Source organism: Corvus moneduloides, chromosome 2 (assembly GCF_009650955.1).
Source record: "Corvus moneduloides isolate bCorMon1 chromosome 2, bCorMon1.pri, whole genome shotgun sequence".
NCBI classification, from domain to species: domain Eukaryota; kingdom Metazoa; phylum Chordata; class Aves; order Passeriformes; family Corvidae; genus Corvus; species Corvus moneduloides.
This window is the reverse complement of record NC_045477.1, coordinates 93,430,506-93,455,570: the sequence shown is the minus strand read 5'-3', so window position 1 is coordinate 93,455,570 and position 25,065 is coordinate 93,430,506. Positions and strand designations below refer to the sequence as shown.

Here is a 25,065-nt window from a genome sequence, read left to right as displayed (position 1 = left end):
CAAAACTGTATGTGATACAAGAAGACTTCATGTCACAAAAGGCTAGAAGCAAGACATACATACCATTTCTTGGATTTTAACCGTGGGGGAGGGTTCCTGGGTATCAGAAAGAGAGCCCTCATGGGGTGCATGTCACAAAGCGCTAAAGGGAAGAAAACAAAACCAAACAGAGACATACAGACACTGATTTAGTTGCTCTCTGTCAATGCCATGACTTCAGCTTCCACAACCATTCCCACTACCCCAAAAATACATGCAGCAGGTGCAGACAGCAACACAGCTTAACAGAATTAGCCCAAAATGACAACAATTGCATAGCTAAGTGTGCCAGTGGCAGCCCAAAAAGAGAAAGAGATCAAAGCATGGATTAACCTCCAGAATCAACCAAGATGGGAACATCTGAGTATGGCCCTCCTCCAGCCCCAAGTCATCTAACTTACTTTCTGGTCAATAAAATATTGGGAGATGATGATGATGGTGGAAGGGAAGAATGAGAGTTACAATCTTCCCTCTACCTGCCCTTCTCTCCCACTATGGAGGATGCTTCATTTTTGCTCTCTAGACCTGGATATTTTCTTTACTTCAAGGCATGACAGTTTTGAAGCGTGGGAGGGTCTGTATAACAAAAAGGGATTGCCTGCAGAATTGAAATGCAAACCCATAACTTTTGTCCAAAGAAGTCCTGTTTGTCTCAGTGGACATTTAGCGGGAGTCCAGGATCAATGTCTGACAGCTTTTCCTCCTGTTCCATAGCAAAGCAACACGGCAGAGCCAACACAGGGAAACAAGGGAGCAGGGACAGGGGCAGCCCAAGAAAAGTCTCTAGGAGCAATGTTTTAACCATCTTCCTGTGTTTGACCTCTTACACCCTCAGTGTCAGCCTGAGTGATCACTGCAGGATGAGGTGACATGTACCACACAACAGAAATTCAGGAGAAACAGACTGATGTGAAGAGAATTCTGGCTTCAAAAATAAGGGGCCACAATCTCGGCAAAGAAGCCCTTGGATGCCTGTGGATCCCTGCAGACCACCAAATGTAGAGATGGACTCTTCAGCTGCCACTGGAGGAGGAGGTAGAGCCCACATACTAGAGGACAAGAGCTGTTCAGCACTTACAGAGGATCTTTGCTTACTTCTTAAATGCCACTCTTGTGCTTTTACACAAAGAGGGGTCAAACTTTGCTTTGGTTTAGAAATGAACAAAATATTATTGTCCAATTCTAGGCTTAGAAAGCCCATAGACACAGCTTTTAATAGAAAGCCATACAGGCAACCCAATGCACTGAACAGAAAGATATGGCAAAAAGGAGGTAGTTCATTTAATAGAGTGCTGGCTGAGGTGTCCTGGGAGCAGCTATCACATGGACATTCATGCAAACGTGCAATTAAGAAGGAAAAAAGAAAATAACCCCAAACCATCAGACCTCCTAAAACATGAATCAACACATGACCATTGCGATTTGTTTTTTAAATCTTACATTAAAGTCAATAACAACAACAAAATCAGGCAGCAGCTACAATGAAATGACCAATTTTTAGTTGGGAAATATCAATACTTTATTTCAACATGATAATTTCAAAGACATTTCAAGCTGGGCTGTGGTGTGGTGGTAGATTTTTATGCGCAAAAAAATTTAATTTGGTCTTAGGTACCTAAGGCTCTTATTTTTAAATACAGAGCTCCAGCTGAGGGTAAGTGTATTTGTAAGATCAGTAAGGACTTTCATAAAAATTATCATTAAAAGTCAAAACACCATGCCTAACTTTTTTTCTTTTCAAAGGTTTCTGTCCTCCTCACACATCTGCTGTTTGCCTTTATATTCTGAAAGAACTATGTGAAAGGAAAAGAACCTATTAAAAAGTTTGGCATTTTTGGTTTCCAGGTTTTCCTCTCAAATCCAAACTAACTGATAATGTTCCCTGCTTGAGAATACCTAAATTCAGCGCTTTGTCCTGAAGAAGGATTTACAGCTTAAGCCATGTCACTGCTAAGGAAGATTAACACCACCCACTGATGAGCGGAAACAAAAGGAGAAGCAATGTTAGCATTATCCAGACAGAAAGCCAGCATGGAAACAGTTGCCACAAATGCTTTTTTCATTAAGGTTTGTTTCCTCAAAGTCCCACTGACCCTCTCCCCAGCCGAGGTTTCAGTATTCCAGGCCAGTCCATAGACAAAGTGGGACACAAGTCCAAAACACAATATACTACCCATAGGAAGGAAGTCAGACACTCGATTAGCTTACAAATATTCCTGCTATAGAAATTAAATTACTGCAGTCTGCACTGTAGTGTTTAAACACAATCCTATCTTTATCAAAAGCATAGATATTTATGGGATTTTATATTTACAGAGCAGGCAAAACCAAAGAGAACAGAAATAACATGGGGATACTTTCAGAAACCTCAAAACTATGCTTAGATTGCAACCAGCATCACCCAAGTATATATTTCAGCCTTAACGAGCCCACTGGAGAAGCACAGGTATCACTTACGGGGAGCTCCTTCTGCCATCTCTATGGCCGTAATGCCGCATGACCAAAGGTCACTCTGCACAAAAAGAGACACCATATGTTAGCAGGTAGATTTACCCATTCACACAGTAAGAGAGTACTACTTAGAGAGGCCCTGTAGGTGAGGCCAAAACCAAATACCACGGCTATTTAAATAATATAAGCCTCTTTTTTCTTGTAACAGTATGATAAAATCCTACTTTTCATATAATACATAGGTATATGCAGGAACACACGAACATATTCTTACTGAGTGAGCAAACAATCCCTCCTAATTACACATAAAAATATATTCACATTATGACAATGGGAAATACATTTGCCAGAAATCTAAGCCTGTGAAACAACAGAATTTTCATTATTCCCTTGTCAACAAAGAACTGAACAAGGCCATTCCCAGGGTGTGTAGAGATGCAGATAGAAAAGCAAAAGCTCAGCTCAAATTTAAAGTGGCCAGACTTGTCAAAAACTACAAGAAAGGGTTCTTTATGTATGTAAACAAACAAGCAAGAACAAAAGGAAAACACAGGACCACGGAAAGGAGAGGTGAATTAGTCAGCAGCACCACCAAAAAGGCAGAGATTCCCGAAATTTACACCTCTGTCTTTTCCACTGATGAGTGGAAACAAAAGGAAAAGCAAAGCCAACATTCCTCCCCTAACATCTCAGCTTTGCTTGAAACACTGCAGAACAAGAGTCCTTCAGTGGCAGCCTCTCAAGGTACCACCTCTGGCCAGCACGTCTGACTCGGGAGAGACCAAACAAGAGCCAGGAAGATCAAACACAGGGAAGAGATGGAGGAGTCCTGGCAAGGAACCAACTCCAGAGACTGACACAGCTTAATGGACAAAACACTGGAGGAGACTGCTGTGAAAGAGAGCTGTTCTTCAGCAAAGCAGTCTTCATTTCTGGTGATAACTGTGATTTTTTTTAAATTACTGAAAACCAATGAGCAAATAAGCTCTTCATGCACTACAACCAGAGAAGCATTTCTAAAGATCATGTTTTCAGATCCAGCAAGGCACTCTTAGTCAAATGCAGCCATTTAAGCTAAATTGTACAGCCTCATGGTCTTACAGAATCTTTCCAGCATTAATTTTTTGTGAGACACCACCCCACAGGCTCCACCAGGAACAATAAACAGGTGTTTTCAGAGGCCAGAGGAGTTATTTTTCACATCACTACTGCATTAACAAATATTGCAGGGAGTTTTTCTGCTTTATTGTATTATTTAATAGCAAACCTTCCTTACTAATAACACAATCTGGAAAGATATAAAACATTACCTTTTGTACAATGAGATGCTGAATGTAAAAAGCAATTAAATCAAGAGAAATAGGATCGATCTGATCAATCTTAGTCAAAATGTACAAAACACCAATTCAAATAATCTGGGTGTTTTACAAAGATTTAGACACACACAAACATACTGATAGCAAACACCACCATCACTCTCAGCGAAGTGATATAACTGGTATTCAGCTCTATAAACCATTGTAAGGCCTTAATCCCTGGCTGTCTGCTATCCTTGTTGCCCTTGGTTAAAGTTGGAGCAATGCATTAGTCTAAGTGAAGATTTCTTAAAAAGCGTATTTTCACATTTTTTCTTTCCTTGTGCTCTCATTAAAGTCAGCTGAGAAGAACTTTCAAGATTACAGTACGCTTTCACTAGATATATTTAACTTTAAATATATATACCTAATATTCTTAAAGATAGTGCAAATACCATCAAGCCAATTATGGTTTTGCAGTAATTAAATCCTTGGTTTGCAGCAAGCTATGTATAAAGGATCTCTGTTAAGAAATGTTGCGATGGATAAATTTTTATCAAAAAAATCATGTCTATGTATCCTGAAATCAGGAATAGTTTTAAGAGCTCTTTCTGTACTTCACTGGCTCTCCAGATAGTGGTTCTATTTAAAGGCAACATCTAAAATGTATTGTTCTGGGTTACCACAATAACTGGGACATAATCTAACACAGTTTAAAGTACAACCATCGTACCAATTGAGAACACAAGCATTTCCAGGTAAACTGTTTTTTGCCTTCTCTAAGCACCTACAGCACCCTGAAGTCCTGTATTTACGTCTCAAAGCTATGATAATACAAGCAGCAGAAACTGTTAAAGGTCACAATTTGACAGTATCCATACCCTGTACTTTGGTAATAAGAATGGAACTACACAAAATAGTTATTACTCCTACAAAGCATAAGAAGTCTCAAAAACTGTCGTAATTCATGGACATTTATACTGCAAGTGTATGTTTCGGGTTTTTTTCTTTGAATAGGACTCTTACTCTGTAATCATATGTAGCATCTGGATTCTCATCACAGGCAATAACTTCTGGAGCCATCCAGTATGGAGTCCCAATAAAAGTGTTTCTCCTGCCAACCGTCCTGTCCAGCTGAGCACTCACACCAAAATCCACTGTGGGTGGGAAAAGAGTAAAATGAAATAAGAGGGGAAAAATTATGCAATGATTACTTTTGCAAAGTGATTTGAAAATAGAGCCCTGTAGATGTTCCATGTGGGAGGACCATGCTGAAGAGAAATAAGATGATTAATCCTGAGGCAACTGAGCCCTCATGGTTCACACACAATGTGCTTGGGCACAAGTGTCAAGGGACACAGCAGCATACAATCACCTCTCCTGTGTAGCCCTCACTGGTCTGCCTGGACAGAAGGGAGAGCACAGCTGCAAAAGTACTGCCTGGGAGGCTGAGAAAGGGCTATTTATTCCCTTCCCACGTGGTGAAGCCAAGCACCTTTGCCTATACAGAAACAGCCACTTCCTGAAGGTACCTCTCATGCTGTGGGAAAATTGCATGCATAAACACGTCCCCTTCAGCTCACCACTTTCGCTGCTCTAAAATTGGACAGCAAAAATAATCTTTTGTTCAGGGAGCTGCTCTCTGGTTTAAAAGCGCAGAGCAGAAACATCACTGGGAGCAAAAGATGAGGATTATTCAAGAAGTGCTAACTTTGAGCACACATGCACACAGGCTGCAAAAGAGATGCCCACTCATTACAAAGCAATTACATTACAAAGGTGTTTTCTGCCCTTCATTTTGCCCTGCTCATGACCACAGTGCTATGTGTCTTTCTATACCAGTAACTGCATCTGCTCTAAGAGGGCTGTGTCAGCTTCACTGCACCCACCATCTGAGTGACACTGACAAACTGTGTAGACAACCTCAGTGGAAGCAATGGTTTGGAAGCTACTGTGCTCCATTTTGGACCAAACGAAGGAAAGCTCTCCTGAGAGCTTCCTCCTCCAGCAGCCGGGACAACTTCCCATGCCTCGTGCTGCAGGAAGGTGTAATGCAAACCAGAAGGGATGTGGGCTGGGTGGGAGGGCTTCAGCATGGCTCTATATTTAATGAAAAAAAGGTGGCGAGTGTAGCGTGATACAAACACAGAAGGTTAACATGTGTACTAACTGAAAGAGACAAATTAGAGAGGAAATAAAAAAAAGAGTATGCCCACTTGGCAGGAGAGAAGAGGCCAGGGATGAGCACGATTTTCAGCAGGCACGCCAGTGCTGGAACTGTGTTTTGAATTCAATGCCACAGCTCCCTTGAGAGTGCTGTCCAGATCATATTTTTGTGTCCAGAACCTGAACAGCAGGTGCTATTTTAATTAAAGCCAAATACAAGAGAGACTCCTGTCACTTCCCGAGTCCAGAATAAAGTGAATCAGAACAGACTCAAGTTACATACAGCTCAGTGGGGGAAAAAATGATCCCTGCACTGATTCTGGCATGGAAACCAGTATCTTCTAACAAAATTCAACAACAACCTGTGCTACATCCTCTCCAAGCAGGAGAAAATACATTCAGGCTGTCAATCCACATGGAACTAGTGACAGAGTACTCATGCTATAAAACATGTTATAGAGCTCTTAAAGGATGAAATTAATTTGGGAACATCATAAAACCAAAGGCTGAACAAATGAGGAAGCGGACATGTGTGCCTACTTACCAAGTTTCACTTCTGCATTCTCTGTCAACAACACATTTTGCCCTTTGATATCCCTGTGAATCACATGATGGGCATGAAGATGTGCCAACCCCTGCATTAAGGAAAAGAGAAGTGAAGAAGGAGAGGATGTTCAGAGTAAGGCTCTTGGCTTAACAACAGACTATCCATACCCAGCAGCCCCAAAGGTCATAGCACTGTCTCGACCTCTTGCAGCTGGGTGCAATGGGACTTGTAGCAGCACACCACCCACACAGCTTTTGGTGATGGAGCAGAGACACAGGCCTCAGGTCATGCACACACAGTACCTGAATACAGCCCGACATCTGCACTGTGCAAACCCCTCCCAGCTGTCCCGTGAACAAAGTTCAGCTCCCACAAAGTGTCTGAGCAATTACATTCTAAATGACATCAGTGTCGGTGTGTGCCACTGCCTCCTGATGTGCACAGGGTCACACAGATTTTAATTGGGAAGGGAGGTGGAAGGAGAAAGGAGGCAGCATCAACATGCACCACCGAGAAGGGGGCAGGGGATCGGACTGGCAGTCATGTTTGAAGGCCAGGGGGGACAGATGACAAAGAAATGCTCTACTGCAAAGCTGCAGTTCTCTTCTCTAGCCTTCATAAATATGAAGCCAGATAACTGTACCTCAGGAAAAAAAAATGCAAAAGAAAAAAAAGTTTAAAAAAACAAAAGCATAAGCATTATACTTTACAAAGGAAACAAAACCTCCTGGCATACGGTGCTTTTTGTTGAGACAGCACCTGGATACATGCCCCAAAGCATTAGCCATGTGCAGGGAGGGCTGAGAAAGACATATGTTGCATTTTACTCTCTAATGTAATTGGGAGAACAACAGGCAACCCTCTTAGCAACTGCTTGTATTTTGGGTTCTCCTCAGTTTTCTGCTTGGAAAATTGTAGTCTCCAGTGGGATCATCTTGCCTATTCGTGTTGCCCTCATAGTCTTTTAATGTTATGTGAAAAATAAAGAAATAGAACCTTTACAGCTGCAAGAGGTTAAGAGAGTAGTGGTTGCTGTAGAGAAGTATTTCCTAACACATGTTCTTCATTAACTGATCATTTACCAGTTTGCCTACATAACCATTGGGCTGTTTTCCTTTTTTAAAACAGTTAATGAGTGTGACAAAAAAACACCAGCCACAGCTTCTCTTTCACACATCACAAGCCAATCAAGTGAACCCCTGATGTCCCTGAGACCCTTCACTGACTGCTAATGCTAAGTGTGGTCTTATTTGTCACAGGAATGAAGGCTTTTCCACAGCTTCACACAGGATATTTTTTAAAGCCTTCTGCTACACCAACCCAGCCAGAGAGATAATCATCTGTTCTCTCCAGAGTACCATCTAACCTTACTGAAAAAACACATCTGGGGTTGTGAAGGGCTGGAAGGAGACAGAGGGGCGCGTCTCCACTTTCCTGCAGTCCCCAGACCTTTCCAACCACACAAGGATCCACTGGGTCCACCTTCACCGGTGTCTCCACCTACACCAATCTTTGGCACTTTGGCTCCTTTTAACTTTGCGTTACACAACCTCTCTCCTCCACCTCTGACAAACTCTGTGTTGAATTAGGTTTTGAAAAGTCTCATAGCAATGTGAGTTTAGCATTCCTTTTTTCCAGATATTCCAGTTCCTGATGGCCAGTAATTAATGTTCCTTTTGCGAATCTCTCACTGGAATGAGAAAACAGTTTTCCTTATCTCTTTTCTGAGGTAAATAATTTTTCCCTCTTCTCAGCAAGTGTTTGACTGCTTTATCTAAGGAGGATCTAGGATGAATGCAACAAAGCATGGAATACCTCCAAGCCCACATGGCTCTCAAATCAAGGATAAGATAGTCCTGCAGAATTTAGTTTTCCTCATATTAAAGCATGCTATCCATTTGTTTTGAAATACAACTTCTGGCACAACTTGAAATGTGCCAGTCAAACTCCAGCGGCTGGACTCCTCTCCAGCATTTGAAATTAGAGCAAGAGACCAGAACCATGTGTCTCCCTCCGTCCTCATCTTAAAAATTTGCTCTGCCAAGGCAGAGCAAATGTGTAACACAGACAACAGCAGCACTGATTTATATGCAAGAGCCAGTGCTCGTTTCCTTTAACATAAAGCTCTTCAGAACTTCATTTATGATTAAACAATTGAACAAACATACTGTGTAGTGGTATGGGTAGGAGGCAATTTGTTTTACAAAGAAGCACAAGGAAAACCATACCAAATTTACTTAGTGAAGCAAAACAAATGCCAATTCAAAAAGCACTTAAACTGTACCAACTGGAAATTAAATATTAAGAGTAATTAGTTAAAGTTTCAATTTTAGAACAACTGGTAAGCTGCAACACTCTTCCTAAAAAACTTCCGCAGTGCCACCTGCGAGCACTGCACAGGGCACAGCCACAGGTGACAGAGCTGCTTGCTCTAGACAGACTGCAGGGACAACACAAGACGAGAGCACATCACAGCACAGAAGTCCTGACTGCTGGCCTGAGCCAACAGCTCCTCCTCCATGGACTTGATTAGGAGAAGAGAAAGGCAGCTGCAAGCATAGTTAGAAAAGCCCATTCTGTATGCTGCTGTGCTACAACACTGTTTCAGCCTCAGGTCTTATGGACACTGTTTCACAGCTTCTACAGTAGGTAAGGTCACTGGCTCCTCATGACTAGAAATTGTGATTTTCTGCAAGGCTTCTGCTACAATACAGTACAACTCTCACCAAGTTAAATGACATGGAGCAGACATCTATCTGCTCCTACGCACTCTCCAAGTGATGACATGGCTAATGGGATTGATCAGAAACAGCTTCTTGCAGAACCTCAAGCTAGGCTACATCTCTGTAAGACTGTTTCTGTGTGGGGCAGACTCTTTTCCTTACCCGGAGAATCTCTCTGGAGATATATGCTATCCAGTCTTCTTTCAGAGTATTCCCTTTGGTGTTCTTCACAAGGTCTGTGATAGAGCCAGCTCCACAAAACTCCATAACAAGCTGCAAAACAAATATCAGTGTACAACCAACATTAAACAGAGATCTCAGCTGTTTAGCAAAGAAAAATAATCAGGTTTCAGCATTGATATGGGAAGCTCTTGTAAAGCAGAGAATGTATTTTACATCTCTGCCTGGAAAATGGATTCAACCAAACGTCTTCAACGTGTGTCAGACATATATGGAATATGTCTCACATTAGTTACCACATTTTCAAGGACTGATTTAATCACTGTAATTTAATGCTGGGAATCTGGATTTGCTCAGCTATGCAAAATGCACTAGCAGTAAGAACACATCCAGTGCTGAAGGAACCAAATTGATCACATCACTGCAATACATCTTATCCTTTAACTTCCATTTATTTATGGAAGAATATGCACCCTGCCATTTCAACCCCGAACTTCAGTCCTCTAGAGGGTGTAGATGAGGTGGGATGAAAAATGTAATGGGTACAATTCTCAAGTGCAGCTTTATTTTTACAGCCACATATTCTTACTGCTGTGCTCAGATGTCTTGTTCCTATGAAACATGTTACTATCCATCGGGGAAAAAAGTTACTTAAAGAACAAATCTACTGCTTATAGCAAATCTTGGTTCAGCCACCCCCTTAAGGATGTGTGATAAGCCTCTGTGATTCACTTATCTAGCTGTTCAGGCAAGCACCAAACTCCTTTAGTTTGTCTTTCCATAAAGTGGTATTTCTCTCATTGTCAATCTATATCCAATAGGGAAAGAATTAAGAACATGTCTGAAAAACATCTGCTTACCCACAGTTGGTCATCATGTCCTGGAGGACTCTTCTTAATGAAAGCACCATAATAAGTTGCAATATTTCTGTGATGAGAATATTTCTTTAGCATATTAATCTCCAGTTTGATTTCTTCTTCTTCATCCTTTGGAAAAAATAAAACAAACCCCCATATGTTTAGTATATCATGTGCATTATTGACTTATTCTTCACTTTCACATGAGTAGATTTTTTTTAAAGTTCAATTCATACAGCATCATGTTCCATAAACCCCTCTGATGTTCATGCCATCAAAATCCTGTCTATTGAGATGGTCTGAAACAGGTCCTTCCCAAGTTTTCAGTACCGCAAAAAAACAAATAAAGGATGTAATGGATTTGACCCAGTGATGGAACATGGCATAATCTGCTTCAAAAACCCTACGCTTGTAATACCTTAGGCAAATTCATAGCTAGCAGGCTGGGAATTCATGACAGAGGAGTATTATTTCCATCTTCCTCATTTTTTCTCCTTTAATTTCAGAAATTTCAACCAGTTCTATTTAAATGCCAGACAGGGGCTTCGTGCAACCAGCTGCCAAAGCAGATTCCCATCTTGGTGCCAGCATGGGACTGGCACAGGAAAACAGAGGTGGAGATCAGGAATTCCCCTTATTGCAAGAAAAAGGCATTTGTCTCATGCACAAGTTTCCTCCTCCTCCTTCATCTGCCTCTGTGGAGGAAGAGCAAGTGCATCAGGAAGAACAGACCAGAAGCCCAGGCAGTAAACAGGATGCTGAGACACAAAGGCAGAGAAGGATTTCCCCCAGCTCTCCCCGCTCCAGCGAGGTGCCAAGCAAAGAGCAGCTCAGGTGAAAGGAGGTCATCCCTCCAAAGAGCTGAAATGGGTAATATCATGAAACCACTCCTTAAAACACCCACAAGCTGGTTTTGACGTGACAGTAGGACATGTTGCATGGAAGGATCAACACACACTGAGGTGGTGTCTGAGCAGGCAGCCAGCTGATACAGAAGAAGGAGCAGACACCATCCCACCCCCAACTCTCTGTTCCCATACCTAGACAGTGGCAGTCTTCTTCAAGCACCTATTAAGGCAACAAATTAAAAGGCAGATAGATATCCCTTTTTGCTCCCTAGTTTATATCTGTAGATATCCAAGCAGAAAAACATCTACCTTAAACTGATTCCAGGAAGAACTCAAAACAACTTCTCCCTAGGGTTGCTGGCTGATGGGAATGGTAGCACATATTTTGATTATCCTGTGATGTCAAAGCTGATTATATGATAAAATTTTAAGCCTTAAACTTCCTTGCAATTTGTACCACGCTAGCAATCAAATATCCTATTCATGATGTTAACACTAGCTACATGTTAACTGTTTACACACACTGGTACACACGGCTTGAACGAAAGAAGCCGCTCTATGCTACAAAGCAAACAATTATTTCAAACACTCTAATAGTGGGATGCAATGCTTACTCGTAAATTATTACAACAGAATTCCCAAAATGCACCAGGGATAAACTATTCTTAGATCTTCTCACGATGCATCTTTGAAGTAAAATACTGTGTATTTCTGGAACACTGAACAAAATAGTAAAAGAATCTTGTAAATCAAAGTTCCCACTGAACAGCAGCCCTGGGAGAAAGCATTGTCAGAAAAGCTTTTTGAGCCAAAAGCTAACTTGGTGCTTCCTCAGCTGCTTCTGTTGTCCTTGCTGTTGCATGATTTTTTATTTATTCAGACTATATGCAAAAAAAAAAAAAAAGAGAGGAGGAATACATGCTTATACTACACCAAAACTCTGAACTATGCATTTAGGCAAAAAAAAAAATTAAACAGGAGCATTGTTAAACTTCATGCTTTGGGACTTAATTGCTGATAGGTTAATATGTATAATTGGATTAATCTGCTATTTTGAACTTCTTAGATTAAAATTATTTCCTACCCTCAGCACATGAACACAATAGCTTTTACAATACAATGGGCAGGATGTCCTAGAGGTTGTTTGTGTTTATTTATTATAACAGCAGCCAAAATGACAATACTTAAACAGGATCTATTTCTGAAAGTAAAATAATAAAAATCCCAGCCCACTCCCCTCCAACATAAAAAATCCTGAAGAACAAACAGCAAAAAAGGCACACACAGAGCCAGCAGACTGTAGGCAATTACTGCTCTTTCAGCTCTCCACTGAGTCTGTGTCACAGCACCTGCTCAAAGGCCTGCCACAACCCCAAATATCTCCCTGAACTATAGCTAACAATGGTCCTACATTCATATTTCAGTCGCATTTGAGCACTTGTCCAGAACACAGATAGCACCTCACCTACAGTTCAATCCAGTCCAAAATACAGTCTACAATAATAAATGGATTCAGTAATTTTTGCCAGCTTTGTAGGACTCCACTTACTTAGTGTGGATCGATAACTCCCTGGCAATGAGTCCTGAAGACTTTGTGGAGACAGAACTACTATGAGGATTAATCAGCACAGTAAAAGCTGAAGCACCAGTGTGGCACAGCAATTGGTGGAAGACTTAAAAAAAAAGGGAATAATAAAAAAAAAAAAAAGTTGGTCAGACCAAAATTGTTCTGTTCCATATTCAGGAGCATTTTTTTTCCAGGGCACAGGTCATTTCATCCCAATGTGGACATCTGAAAGAGGCCAAACAATGCGCGCCCTACCGGTGTTTACTTCTCCCCGCTAACTACAAAAGGAGGGTGAGGTCATTAGCCAAGATCCAGACACCAATCTTGCAGATGTCTTGCATCAAGGCGAGATGAATCCCACCCAAAAACCTCGCCGGATAAGGCCATTTCCGCACAAGTCTCCTTATGCACACACGTGCCTCAGGGAGGCTATGCTGCAGCCTGCAGCAGGGATTCTCCTGTGGAGAGCGAGGTGTTTCGGTAGCTGTCCTGGGATTTGGACATGTGAGTCAGCCTCAGAGATGGAAGGTCTGTCACTTCCTCCAGACAACACATGCCCTGCACCACCACCACTAACAGTCCCTCCATTTGCAGAGGCCAGGGTGTCATAAAAGCAGAAAATTAAAACTGATTGAGGCAAGAGACTGACATTCTCATGAAGTAATACAAAAGTACATCCTTTTTTCTTGGAGTAGAGAGGCAGCTGGTGAGCCCTTCCTAGTGATTTTATGCAGCTGGCATCAATTATCACTTTAAGCCATTATCTGTGAATACAAACTCCCATTGAAACCTTCTTTGTCTTCCCTCTGATGGAGCTGGTAGAAGTGTTTTATACTTATACATTCGCTGTCTGTTTGTGACAGCATGTCTGATTACCAGTAATTTTTGCAGTAAGCTATACTTTTGCAAGACTCACATGGTTAAATCAAGCTTGGAGCAGCTTCCCTCTCCCTTTTCATGTGTTTTCTTTCAGAGACTAAATGGACGTGAGAGCATCCCTAGGGATTTCTTTATCCAAAATAATCTTGCCTGTAAGATTAAAACCTGTATATGACTCCCACACAGAAACCCACCTATGTACATTCAGATAATTTCTAACCATTTGAATTAGCACACTAAAAATAAACCCAGGTGTGTTACCTCTCAGCAAACCACCCAGCAACATCTGATCAGCTTGCTTACTGCTCCACCACAAAACTCAACACCCCTTGTTCTTCCATTCATCACTGCACACTAAGTATCAGCGTGGGTTTTTCTGCATGCAGATGGCAAATCAATGACTTGTTATTTTTATTACTTCAGCATTTACAAAATTGTGATGATTTAAGTAGCTGAAGATTTAAGTATCTGACCATGGTTGCCACTGGAGTAACTCACAGTCAAAAAACGCTACTAGTGCAGATCCATGTAAGGAAGATTACCAGCTGTTTTCCAAAGGTAGCACCCCACCCTCTGCATGACTATTGGAAGAAAATGCCACTTATTTACACAAATTTTTTGAAGATAAGGAATTCAGAAAGACTTAGCTGGACATTTTTCAGGGATGAAAAAGAAGAGAATTAAGCTCTAGAAGTGTCAGAATCAGGGAGGACATAACCAAAGGAAAAGAAAAATCACTTCAAGTCTGTCACTCACTAAACATCATTGTCTAGATGCCTCAGGAGACCAAGCACAACAGTTCTGACCTGTTTCAGCACTAAAACTGGTACGAGATCCCTATGAGAAACTGTCTCTGAGAAACACACCTGGAGGAGTAAGGGGGAAATAACACTCATCCCAAGCTCTATAGCACAATGAAATTATTTCTGGAGCTCAATTTTAAAATTAAAAAAAGCCAACCGTCCCAAAGGCAGAGCAAAGACATGTCTCAGGGCATGTAAGTGGTGACTTTCCATCCAAACTCCCCCACCTGGAAGATCTGCCTGAACACTGCTCTTGGCCAGATATTTATTCTGCCAGCTCAAGGAAGAGAAACTCAGGACTATTTCCAAAGGTTTTATTTACCTTAGTAATATGATGCGGGGAAATACAAATGAGAAAACACAGTCCAGCAAGACAACATTCTGTGATAAAGGAGAGAGCAAGTTTACTTATCCTACCAGATGATTTATACACTGCCCTAAATCAGTATGAAGCAGAACACAAATTGGTCCCTTCAGCAACTTTACTTTTTTATTTAAGAAATGAGACAGTGACAAATCTCGGCTCTCCCCGCACAAATGGCATCCAGTCATTTTAAGCTACAGCCAAGGGTTTTAAGAATTAATATCATTACCGAACAGTGGAAAGTCAAACACACCATCTAAACGGGATGGAGTGAGGGAAGCCTTCAAATCTCCTTTCCTTTGCTTTCCCAATGCTGCTCACAAAGCTTTGCCTGCCTATACCCACGGAGCTGCCCTGCCTGGAGAATGGCAGCTGGCAATACTCTGCCTCGGGTTTCAGAGTAAGCTGAGTTCCTGAGCATCACAAGCTCCAGTGGTAGCTTCTGGAATTTGGGAATCTTTAGATCATGACAGAGTTGGGATCTGTGTAGAGGGGCAGTCAGCAGCCTCAGCTCAGTGTTGGGAGTGAAAAGGGACTGCTAAACCATGGACCCCCAGACTGGTGAAGAGGAAACCAGTTTGCCTTCAGAGGCACCAAAATGATGATGACTTGCCCTTTCTTTCACCATCTGCCCCTGACACGCTAGTTGAAGAAAAACGGAAAAAGCCCAAAAGAAACCCAGTTGATTTTCCTTTCTGCTTCCTCTCACTTTTCATTTCTGCCTTCCACTCACATTAAAAAAAAAAAAAAAGTCCTAGAAGACACCAAAAACCACAAACAAAAATCTTCCTGGATAAATCAAATTCACAACACCAACTTTTGCAAACCACCATTCTGCTTGAGTGTCATGACCTCCCTCCTCTTTGCACCCCAGACCTGGCCAGCATCCATTTGGAGCAGAATCTGTCCAGGACAGAGAAAGTCTGAATAGAGCCTAGCACAATAGGTGACCTTTTCTGCTGTTGGAATCCATAATATATACAGTCGTTAATAAAGTTCTCACACACAAGGGAGATGTTTTGGCGAGGAATTTGGGGCAGTATTGCACACAGCACAGTACTTGAACTGGGAGCTGTGGCACTGCCTCCAAGCCGGGAAGGAGGTTGTAATTTCAGGAGGAACCAAACCACAAGAGAAACGATACTCTGAGAGGGTAAGTCCCTGCCAGTGACTGCCAAGGTAGGAAGTTTGTATAAAGCAGAGCAGCTTGCAGTGCAGAGAGTGCAATGTGGAAAAACTTAATCCTCTCCAACACCACAACGAAGTGTAGGAATTGGGAATACGACATAAAATAGCTCTTAAGAAAAAATATCAAACACAGGCTTCTTGGGAGGGAAAGTCTAAACTGTTTTAAATAAAAGACTTTAATTAAGAGGTGCAATAAACATTTAACAAGTCCATATACAATCCCTCCTAAATCTTAACATACAAGAGCCTCCAACTTTCTTATTACATCCCATTTTTCTTGAGAGTCTTTTACAAGCTTTTGAGCTTTGTCACCCTCAAGCTAAAGACCTCATGCAAGTTTATTTCCCATCTGTCTCTCTCCCGTGCTACCTTCTCACTCCCAGCATTCCCCGTGCCTGTTTCACTCCACATGCAAGGTCTCTTTTTCAGAGACCCCTTGCCCACATATTCTTCCCACCTTGGCATCAGCAGGTTAATTTCTCTGCACTGTCCTTCAAGTCCTTCCCAAACACAGACTTTTTCCAAGGCCTTCAGACTGCTCCCTCTTAAGAAAGGCATCCATCATGCCACACACTCAGTGACACTGACGGAGCACTAGCCATCCAGCAAGCATCCTCCCACCATCGCTGGGAGGGTGCCTCTCAGCCTCTGCCCCTTGTCCACATCCACAGCCCATGCAGAGAAAGGCCTTCACGGGCTTTACCATTTGTGAGCTTTCTGGAAACCAGGCATCCTGTCACTGTGAGCTGCCCACCAGCCTGCGAGCTGCTGCCGCTGCTGGCACAGAGCCATGCTGCCAGGAACAGCAAAGCGGCAACGCTGCTCAGGCATGGTAATTGCAGAAGATGGCTGTGAAGCTTTTCCAAGGGTCAAAAAAACCTTAGTTTTGTGAGGACTGGCTGACAGAACAGTGCTGTCCTTATGACCACATTCAGTTACCTTCAGTGGCAACATTTCATCAAGCAGGTGAGAAACACTTCCAAACACACACAAAACAGAAGCTGCTTTGTCTCCCCTTGGCACAACACCCTCCCTACTGCATGTTAAAAGCACTGTTTGAAACAAGAAAGCAAATGAGCCGAGTTGTTCACGACAGTGCCATCACTGAGGCTGCAGCCATAAAGTGGCAGTTAAATGAGCTGGACAAAGGCATGAGGAAGGACTAGCTCCTAAGCAGGGTCCCAGCACTCCCCAAGGAGCCTGTGTAGCAGCATTGTGCTGGCACAGGAGATGGAATCACGTGCAGGCAGGAAGGAGCCAAAAACCACGTGAAGACAATACTTGCCTGTTGTCTTCCCCCTAAACCACCTCCTCTGCCAGTCACTTCGACAACAATATTTTCTTTCTTGCCTGATGTGCCTCCGGTGCCTTCACTGGTCACTGAATGAGCTGCTCTGAAGGCACAGAAACTGCACCACTGGTGACCTGCCTCAGTAAAACGCCAGGACGTCACAGGCTTTTCCAAAGACAACCAAGAGAGAAACCTCCTAAGGGCAAATCCCTTCTACCATTTCCAAGGCTAATTCCGTGATCCTAGTCATGATTACTTAAAAGAGTTTCCTGCTCAGATTGCATGTTTGTCCCAGCTATACAATTCAACTGTCCATCCTCATCAAGCCTAAATTACTTACAAGTTATACAACAAGGTAGCCTTATACTGACATCTTCAGAGCTCTCATAAAAGACGGAAGGACTAGTCCCCTACTTTCATCACTACTATTTACACTGAAAATGCCTGTTGCCATACAATTTCTACATCCAGTCTTAGGTTTCTTGTGATTGGAACAAGCCCTTCCTAGCAGATATTAAAAGTAAGCCTGTGTGTGAAGGAAAGAAATTATAGCAATCTCCTTTATGCAAAGCTCCGGGCTCAGACAATAAGAAGAGATGCAGATGCTGGAAAGAAAACAGACAAATGCACAATGCCAAAAAGTTGCATGGCTTTTCTACTTCCAATCTCAGCATGCATTTGATGCCAAGGAAAGCAGCATCTCAGGGGGTGACAAAGCCAAGGGAGGCATTTGCCCACTGCCTGGTCCCTGCTCTGCCCTGGGCAGTATGAAGCTCCACTGCTCCCACCTGGAGGGCAGATCCCCTTCCCAGAGGGGATCAACACATGAGTCCCTGCCCGCATGTGCAGTCCAGACACTGCTGGGCTGCAGTTTGGACCTGGGAGATGTAAAATGCTCCTGAGTTCTGCAGGTTTCATGCAGCTGGAGTGACTCAACAAGGAACAGAAGTTCTGGTTTGAGACTAAGCTTTAAACTTAGAGGGAGGCAAAAGGAAAACATCTGAGAGAAGAGAGGAAACAAAAGGTTGAAATGAGTGAAAGCAGCTTTCCTATGCACCAAATGCCACACAGACATTATATTAGCAGAAAGGTAAGCCGAGAAAGTAAAATACATTAAAAATAGCAGTTCTGGCATAACACTAATGTTCTTCTAGTACATATGTCGTGAAAACCTATAATTACACAAAGACACTAATTCCCTTCCAGGACAGATTTGTTCAGTATCAGCCTCACACCGACACTGACCAACAAGTCTTGTAGATGAACAGGGAAGAGGGATTTATTTACAATCCCTCTTTCATTTCATACATTGAAGGAAACCCAAATCCTAGAAGACAAACAAAATATCCCAACAGTTTGGGATAACAAACACAAAAGCTATAACTATGCACACCCTATCAGGAACAGAACAAATGAGAAGAAGGAAAAGTAATCCCACTTGGGCCTTCCTCAGGGCTGTTTCACGTAGGATCTTTTATCAAAAAGAGATGGGGCTGGAGAAGTAGTTTACAAGAGGAATTCAGCAACTGCATCACATGCCACCATTTCTTTCCTGAAGGGCATGGCACTGCTCAGTACATGATATTACTTAGGCCAAAAGCAAACAGATTTGCAAAGCAGAGGAGGCAGACTGGCAACAGTACTCCAAAATCAATCATACATTAAGAAATAAAATAAAAAATAAAAACAAATTTTAAAAAATCCCAAACCAAAACAAACAAAAACTACAAAACAAAACAAAAACAAACCCAAAGCACAAACAAGTACCACCATAACTGTCGGCAGTGAGCAGCTGGCAGCCATGAAGCAAGTACCTCATACTTCCAGGAGACACAGTCCCATCAGTGACCTTTACCCCTCTATAGGACAAATACCATCCCAGGTGGACAGATCTGTCCCTCACAGGCACCTTTCTCCCCATGTTAAATTGCAGATCTCCAGGTCACTTACACTCTAGGCTTTGGCACAACCACTGTGTGCCCTAAAATTAGACAGAATGAATCCGGGCTTTGGTCGCTGGTAGCATCAATGGTGAAGACAAGAAAACAACTGCTGGAAGACTACAAGTTTTATTATGGTCTTTGTCTTCTGACCCCAAATCAGCTAGTAGGTGGAAGAAGAACTTTGTAACATATTGCTAATCCCTCAGCTGTCCACATTCCCTAAGTCTTCTAATGCTTTAATTAAGGGAACTGTCATTAAAATGTTGCGAGTGCAGCATTTTTTCCTTCCAAATATTTAAAACTCAGTCTGAAACACTAACAAAGCCCTGCATTTTGTCAGAAAACGAGTACTAAGAAAAGCCCCAAACCCAAAATTACTGCATTTTCTTTGCAGCCCACCAATCCACTTCTATAAAGTGACATATACTTCACCGAGCCCGCTACTATGAAGAAACAGATTTAATGCTTCTTTTCTAAAGTGGTGTACCTTTGTCTGAGATATACCTGCCAGGTGAAACTACTTCTAACAGACAGCCATTACATCTGCAAACACAGAAGGTAAGACATTGGCTTAGGAATACCCATGCTTAATGCCCATTTTTAGTGCAGCCAGTAACCTATGCTCTGTTTCACACCTACAAAAGGAAAATTCAAAATTCTGGATTATGCTACAGCTTCCAAAAAAACTTCTTGTAAGCAAGGATTGGTGTGAGATCATGATCTGACTTATTCAACACAAGGTTTCTTTTGTGAAGCAGCCAAAATATGTAAATTGCCCAGGAATAAAAGAAATCATCCAATCTGTACATGTGTCTTACAAACACGATTGAATGACACAGTGTGAGTGCACAAGTCCTTACAAGTTTTAATTTCAGGTAATCTTTGCCTCAAGGTTAAACACTTTAGCTCCTCTGGTCCAATATTAGTCACCGCCCAGCCTCTGTCAGTAATCCGCCGCCTTCTCCCCTTGCCTTATGCAGGGAAAGGACTGCAAATGCAAAATGCCAGGTGCCAATAGGGAGAACCCAAGAGGTTCAAAGGCCCATTCCTCTCACCTGATAAGGGACAGAAGGGATCACAAAAACAGCTGCAACACCAGCCCACTGTCATGTGTTTGAGAAACAGGATGAATAAACCACTGTCCGCGCAGACCGTGGGTGGCTGGGATGAGGAGAAGGGAGGAGACTGGACCAAGCCCTACAGGTTTGTCAAATTCCATTTACAAAATACTCCAGAAAGTGCCTTTGGTTTCTAACACCAACACTGCAAGCAAAGACTGCTTCAAAAGCCAGAAGAAGGAGGCTCGCTCCTACTCCCTTTGTCACTATCTCCACCTTCTCTTCCCTCTCTGTTCTGGAGAGAACTGCTCCTCAAAGCAGTGACAGAGCAGAAAACTAGTATCAGCTGTGACACCATCAGACCTGCACACACCTGCTGAAACTTGTCCAAGCCCTCAAACCACCTGCTACTTCTTGGGAAGGAATGGGCTCCTTCTGCAAAGCGCAAACCCAGACCCATGATGGATACCAGACTGGACCCAGGATTTCTGCTCTTCCCTGCTCTTCTGCAGCATTCATGAAACCTATAATGTAATAGAAGCTTTGAGGGTGAAAAAAACACCATGCTCAGCTACTCTGTAGGAATAAACTGAAAATAAATAACTAGAAATATGTATGCTGAGAGCAGCTTTCCTGGAGCAGACCTCTCCAAATTGCTTGTTCATGTATGAATGAGATCCATGTTTATAACCCTAGAGGTTTTCAAAGCAAGAAGGAATATGGGTATTATATTTTACCTCTAAAATATACTTCTGCTCAAAAAACCAGCTCTTTTAAAAATGGGAAATCCATTACCAAATGATTTACAACTGACTGACAAGATGATTATGTCTGTAATTATCAGGTCCAATCACTCAAATTGCAATTTACCAGCAGACACACAAACTATTTGATTCACAGTTAACATTTTTTCTTCAGCACTTGCCAGGTCCTTTCTAAAACAAGCAGGGAGACAGACAACCTCTATCAGTAACAAATGTGGCTGCTGATGAGTGGAATTTGGTGATGTCTGAGAGGGGCAAATTTCCCTTCATGTCTGTGCCAAACCCTCCTGGAGGACAGATGACAACCAGGGCTGCAACCAAAAAGCTTTTCCTTTGTGTTCAGACAGGAACAGCTGTTAGACAGGTACAAAGGTATAGCCACGTCCGGGCACGTGCGATAAGCGAGTTCTTTACAAAACTGGTTGCTGAGGTTTTGATTTTCTTTGGTAGATTAACGCTGACTTATGCACAGCATTTAGAATCACCCTGCACTGCCAAAGCTCTATAAAGGCTGTGCACTTTAGTGTACAAGTTAAGTGCACTTGGCGATATGCCATGATGTACAAAATCATTTTCATGCAGCTGCCAGCAGAAGGGAGCTATATTCTTGGACCAGATGTTTTTGTTGTCGGTGCTGCCAAGCACGCCTGGAAACCTCACAGCTGAGCAGTGCTGCAGGAGTGAATTAACAATGAACAGAGCCACAAGATGCTCATGTCCATCTATTAAATAGGGTGTCACAGTCCCCTCTCTCCCTTACTCCTGCTCTCTGAGCAAGGAAGCTGTGGATGGCCAGCTAATTACTCACCTGAGAAGAAAACCCCTTCTGCCTCCATCAGGATAAATAAAAGCAACAAATGCTTGCAAATATTACATCCCAGCTGCATTTACCCTTAGCTGGGAAGGTGACAAAGAGACCTTGATTAACAGCCAAGAAAATAGGACTGGAGAAAATATAAAACAGTCCTAATGCTACAGTACATGTTTGTTTTTGCTGCTGGGCTGTGAACAGGCAAGCATTTATTAAAAGGTATTTCACTTCAAAAATCAGAGCTGCTATGGCATCTCACTCTCCAGTTCAAAAACAAACAGCTCAGATCCCAGCACAAGTCTCGCACTCTTGAGCTGAAATGCTGAGAGCAGGAGCAGGAGTTTGGGGACAGAAGTCCACTTCCCAACGCCAACACCAGCTCCCAGTGAGGCTCAGCTGCTCTTTGCCCTGCTGCTCCCATGCTGAAAAGCAGGGGCTTCTGCCAGACCCTAACCTGCAAGCCTTGTCTTGTCTGTCACAACTGCACCACAACTAGCAGAGGGGAGCTGCAGGGACCAACATACTGAATGGTCAGACAGCCGCTCGAAACTGCAGGTGCGTGTGCACAGCAGGCAGCGAGCAGTCCAAACGGGAACAAGGGAGTCAGGCACCAACACTTGGATGCTGATAAGAAGAAAATGAGGTTTACTCAGTCCAAAACTCTCCTGTGACAGGCCCTACATCAACCACAAAGTCTGTAAGAGAAACTGGAGAAGCCAGGCCACGTTACCCAGAAAGAAAAAGCCATGCAGCAGTCCAGGAAGAGGTGGAAGCACACCTGTTGGGGTCCCTTTCCCCCTGCCATGTGGTACTGGGAGAGGGGCCCTGGGGGGGAGACACGGGGTTTCCCTGGCCCTGGTCAGCCTCGTTCCCCATTGGTTGGTTTGTGTTCCCCTGCACGGGCAAGGACCCTCGGGTCCCGTGATTGAGCAGTTCCTTGGCAGAGCCCCGGCCATGCGGCTGGAGAAATAAACATCTCTGAAACATCTATCAAGAATCAGTCCATAGATATTTCTTTTCCACGGGCCTCGTTGTCTGAAACACGTGTTGCAGTATCCCCACTGTAACACACACCCGCCACCCAATGCAGGCTGCAACCCTCTCCAGGCAGCAATGGGTAACATCACTCCCTCAGGCTTGTGGCCAGGGCTTGCTTTGGTTATTCCACTCATTGGGCACCACACATGTTCAAAGAGGAAGGTGACACAGAAAAGATGTGTGTGCATGTGCGTGTGTGTGCATGTGTGTTATGAGCCTGCTGTGAGCTGCTCTGGAGGCTCTTTTCTCAAGCAGGCAGTTCAGACAGGCACAACCCACTCCTGTAGCACAAGCCCTTGTTAAAAAGTGAAACTCAGCAACCTGACTGTAAAATAAATGCAGGCGTAACATGTTTTACTGAAATCCTCCAATACATAATATAATCTGATCTCCCTCAGAGAAAGTATTGGTTTGGTTTCCCCAGCCTGCAGCAGCCACTACATCTCCTGCCAAGCATGGCCCCAGCCTGACCAGCCAGCATCTTCCTGGGAGCTACATGCAAAGCAGTGCCTTCTTTACGGATATATACAAAAGTGCGGAGTTTAAAAAAAAAAAAAACTAAAAAAGCCAACAAAAAACAAGAAATATGACCTCTCTTGTTCAGATAATAACTGGTCTCCTTCTCAGAGATTTTTCTGTTAAAATAAAAGTAATGCTATCACTACAGAGTCTCAGGGGAAGATGACTCATGAGCAGGAAAGGGCCTGTAATTCTGTGCTCAGGGTATTCACCCCAACAGATATTACAACTTTTTACTATGCAAGTCTGGTAACATGATTAAGTGACAGTCTGAAGAAATCTTCTCTTAATCACACTTGATTTGAAACCGAACTAAGAGCAATTAGCCCAGCCAAAGTGGGGGAGACAGGGAAGGCATTTACATCCAAAAGGTGAAACCTAGATTGTTTGGAGAGCTTCAAAACTCAGAAGGATAAGGTTCAAGACACCGGTTTGCTCAGAGCAGAGCTGTGTCACAATGAAGTCATGCACAAAGGGACAGCTGCAGCAACCCTGCCAGCTCCAGCTCCACCACCAAGGCAAGGATCCACTGGTTGGTTTGGAAACACTATAAAGCAGCATGGAAGCAGCAGAAATCCCACACACAGCAAATCAGACCTCTCCAACAGCCGGAGAGAAGCCGCTAAGTGAAAGACCATGTGTTGCAGAGGTCAGCTTCTGCCGGACTAAGGTATCTGAACAAAGCCTGTCATGGCTGACGGCTCCTCTCCTGCAGTTTCCTGCAGCCTAGTCTCTCCAAAAGGCACATGTAGAAATCCCGAAGTCCACTCGAAAAGAAAAGTAGCACAGAAATTGCTGGTTAAATTGGTTAAGCTTGTCTTTGCTGGTTTACTAACAAATGATGCACTACTACAAAAAGCTTTTAGCTGTGCTCCAGCTGGCATGAATTGAAAGTGAGGGTCAGGGGGTGCAGAGTAAGAAAAGGAAGAATAGAGAGGCTATCATAAAGATAGAAAAACATAATATTAGTATTACCACCACTGATAATAATAATAGAAAATTCTAAGGTTGTGGGTGCCTTTTTTTCTTTAACAAAATCTCTCCCCAAAACAGCTCCATCTGTAGTCTCTGAGCATCTGGGGGTTTCTGCCAAAGTGATCAGTAGCAAAGAGCTAGCATTTGTCTTTGAATCGCAGCCATTATGTGTTTCAGTGTTCCCACACCACAGAGAAATCGGAGGTACTCACAGGCCTTCCTGGGCTAACGCCGAGACACTGATCCTAAGCACGAAGGGTGAGGGCAGTGCATGTGTGCTACTGCATATAAAGGCAGGGCACGATGGAAAAAAAAAAAGACATTACTGCTTTTCATGACCTATAAAACTTCCTGACTGAAAGCAGGCTTGGCTGAGGGCAGCTCTCCAACTTGATGGCAAGTCTCTTCAAAGCGAGACACTCTGCTAAAGGTTGTCTTTCATACAATACGTCCCTTATTCCCTCACGCCTCTGGTTCGTGAGCAGATACTCTTCCTGAGGAACCACAGCGGGTACATCCATGCAACAGTCACGACCCTGTTTTGGCCACCTCTCCACAGTGCTGGCCTGGAGAGCGAGCACATGCCCGTGCACACCGACAACCTGCATGTTCCAGTCACTTCCCTCCAGGGAAGTGCAGCGTGCTGCAAAACCATTTAAGTGGTGTCGGCTGCCTAGCAGCCCTACTCTCCTCACACGTGTAGGGTCAGGTAATGCGTGTTTTACTATTCATCTTGTAAAGATAATTAAAAGAGAAGCT

The 25,065-nt window shown here is 43.1% G+C and overlaps 1 protein-coding gene across 10 annotated transcripts in view; it reads right to left on the bottom strand.

Moving 5' to 3' along the window:
* MAP4K4 (mitogen-activated protein kinase kinase kinase kinase 4) overlaps positions 1 to 25,065 on the bottom strand; it is a 167,021-nt gene that overhangs the window by 49,165 nt on the left and 92,791 nt on the right. For all 10 annotated transcript variants that reach the window (XM_032100382.1, XM_032100384.1, XM_032100388.1 and 7 more), the window contains exons 4-9: positions 10,262 to 10,387; positions 9,384 to 9,494; positions 6,496 to 6,586; positions 4,812 to 4,942; positions 2,497 to 2,551; positions 64 to 142 (exon numbers count right to left, since the gene is read on the bottom strand). In XM_032100382.1, coding sequence (XP_031956273.1) covers positions 64 to 142; positions 2,497 to 2,551; positions 4,812 to 4,942; positions 6,496 to 6,586; positions 9,384 to 9,494; positions 10,262 to 10,387 — 593 coding nt within the window. The remainder of the gene's footprint in view (positions 1 to 63; positions 143 to 2,496; positions 2,552 to 4,811; positions 4,943 to 6,495; positions 6,587 to 9,383; positions 9,495 to 10,261; positions 10,388 to 25,065) is intronic.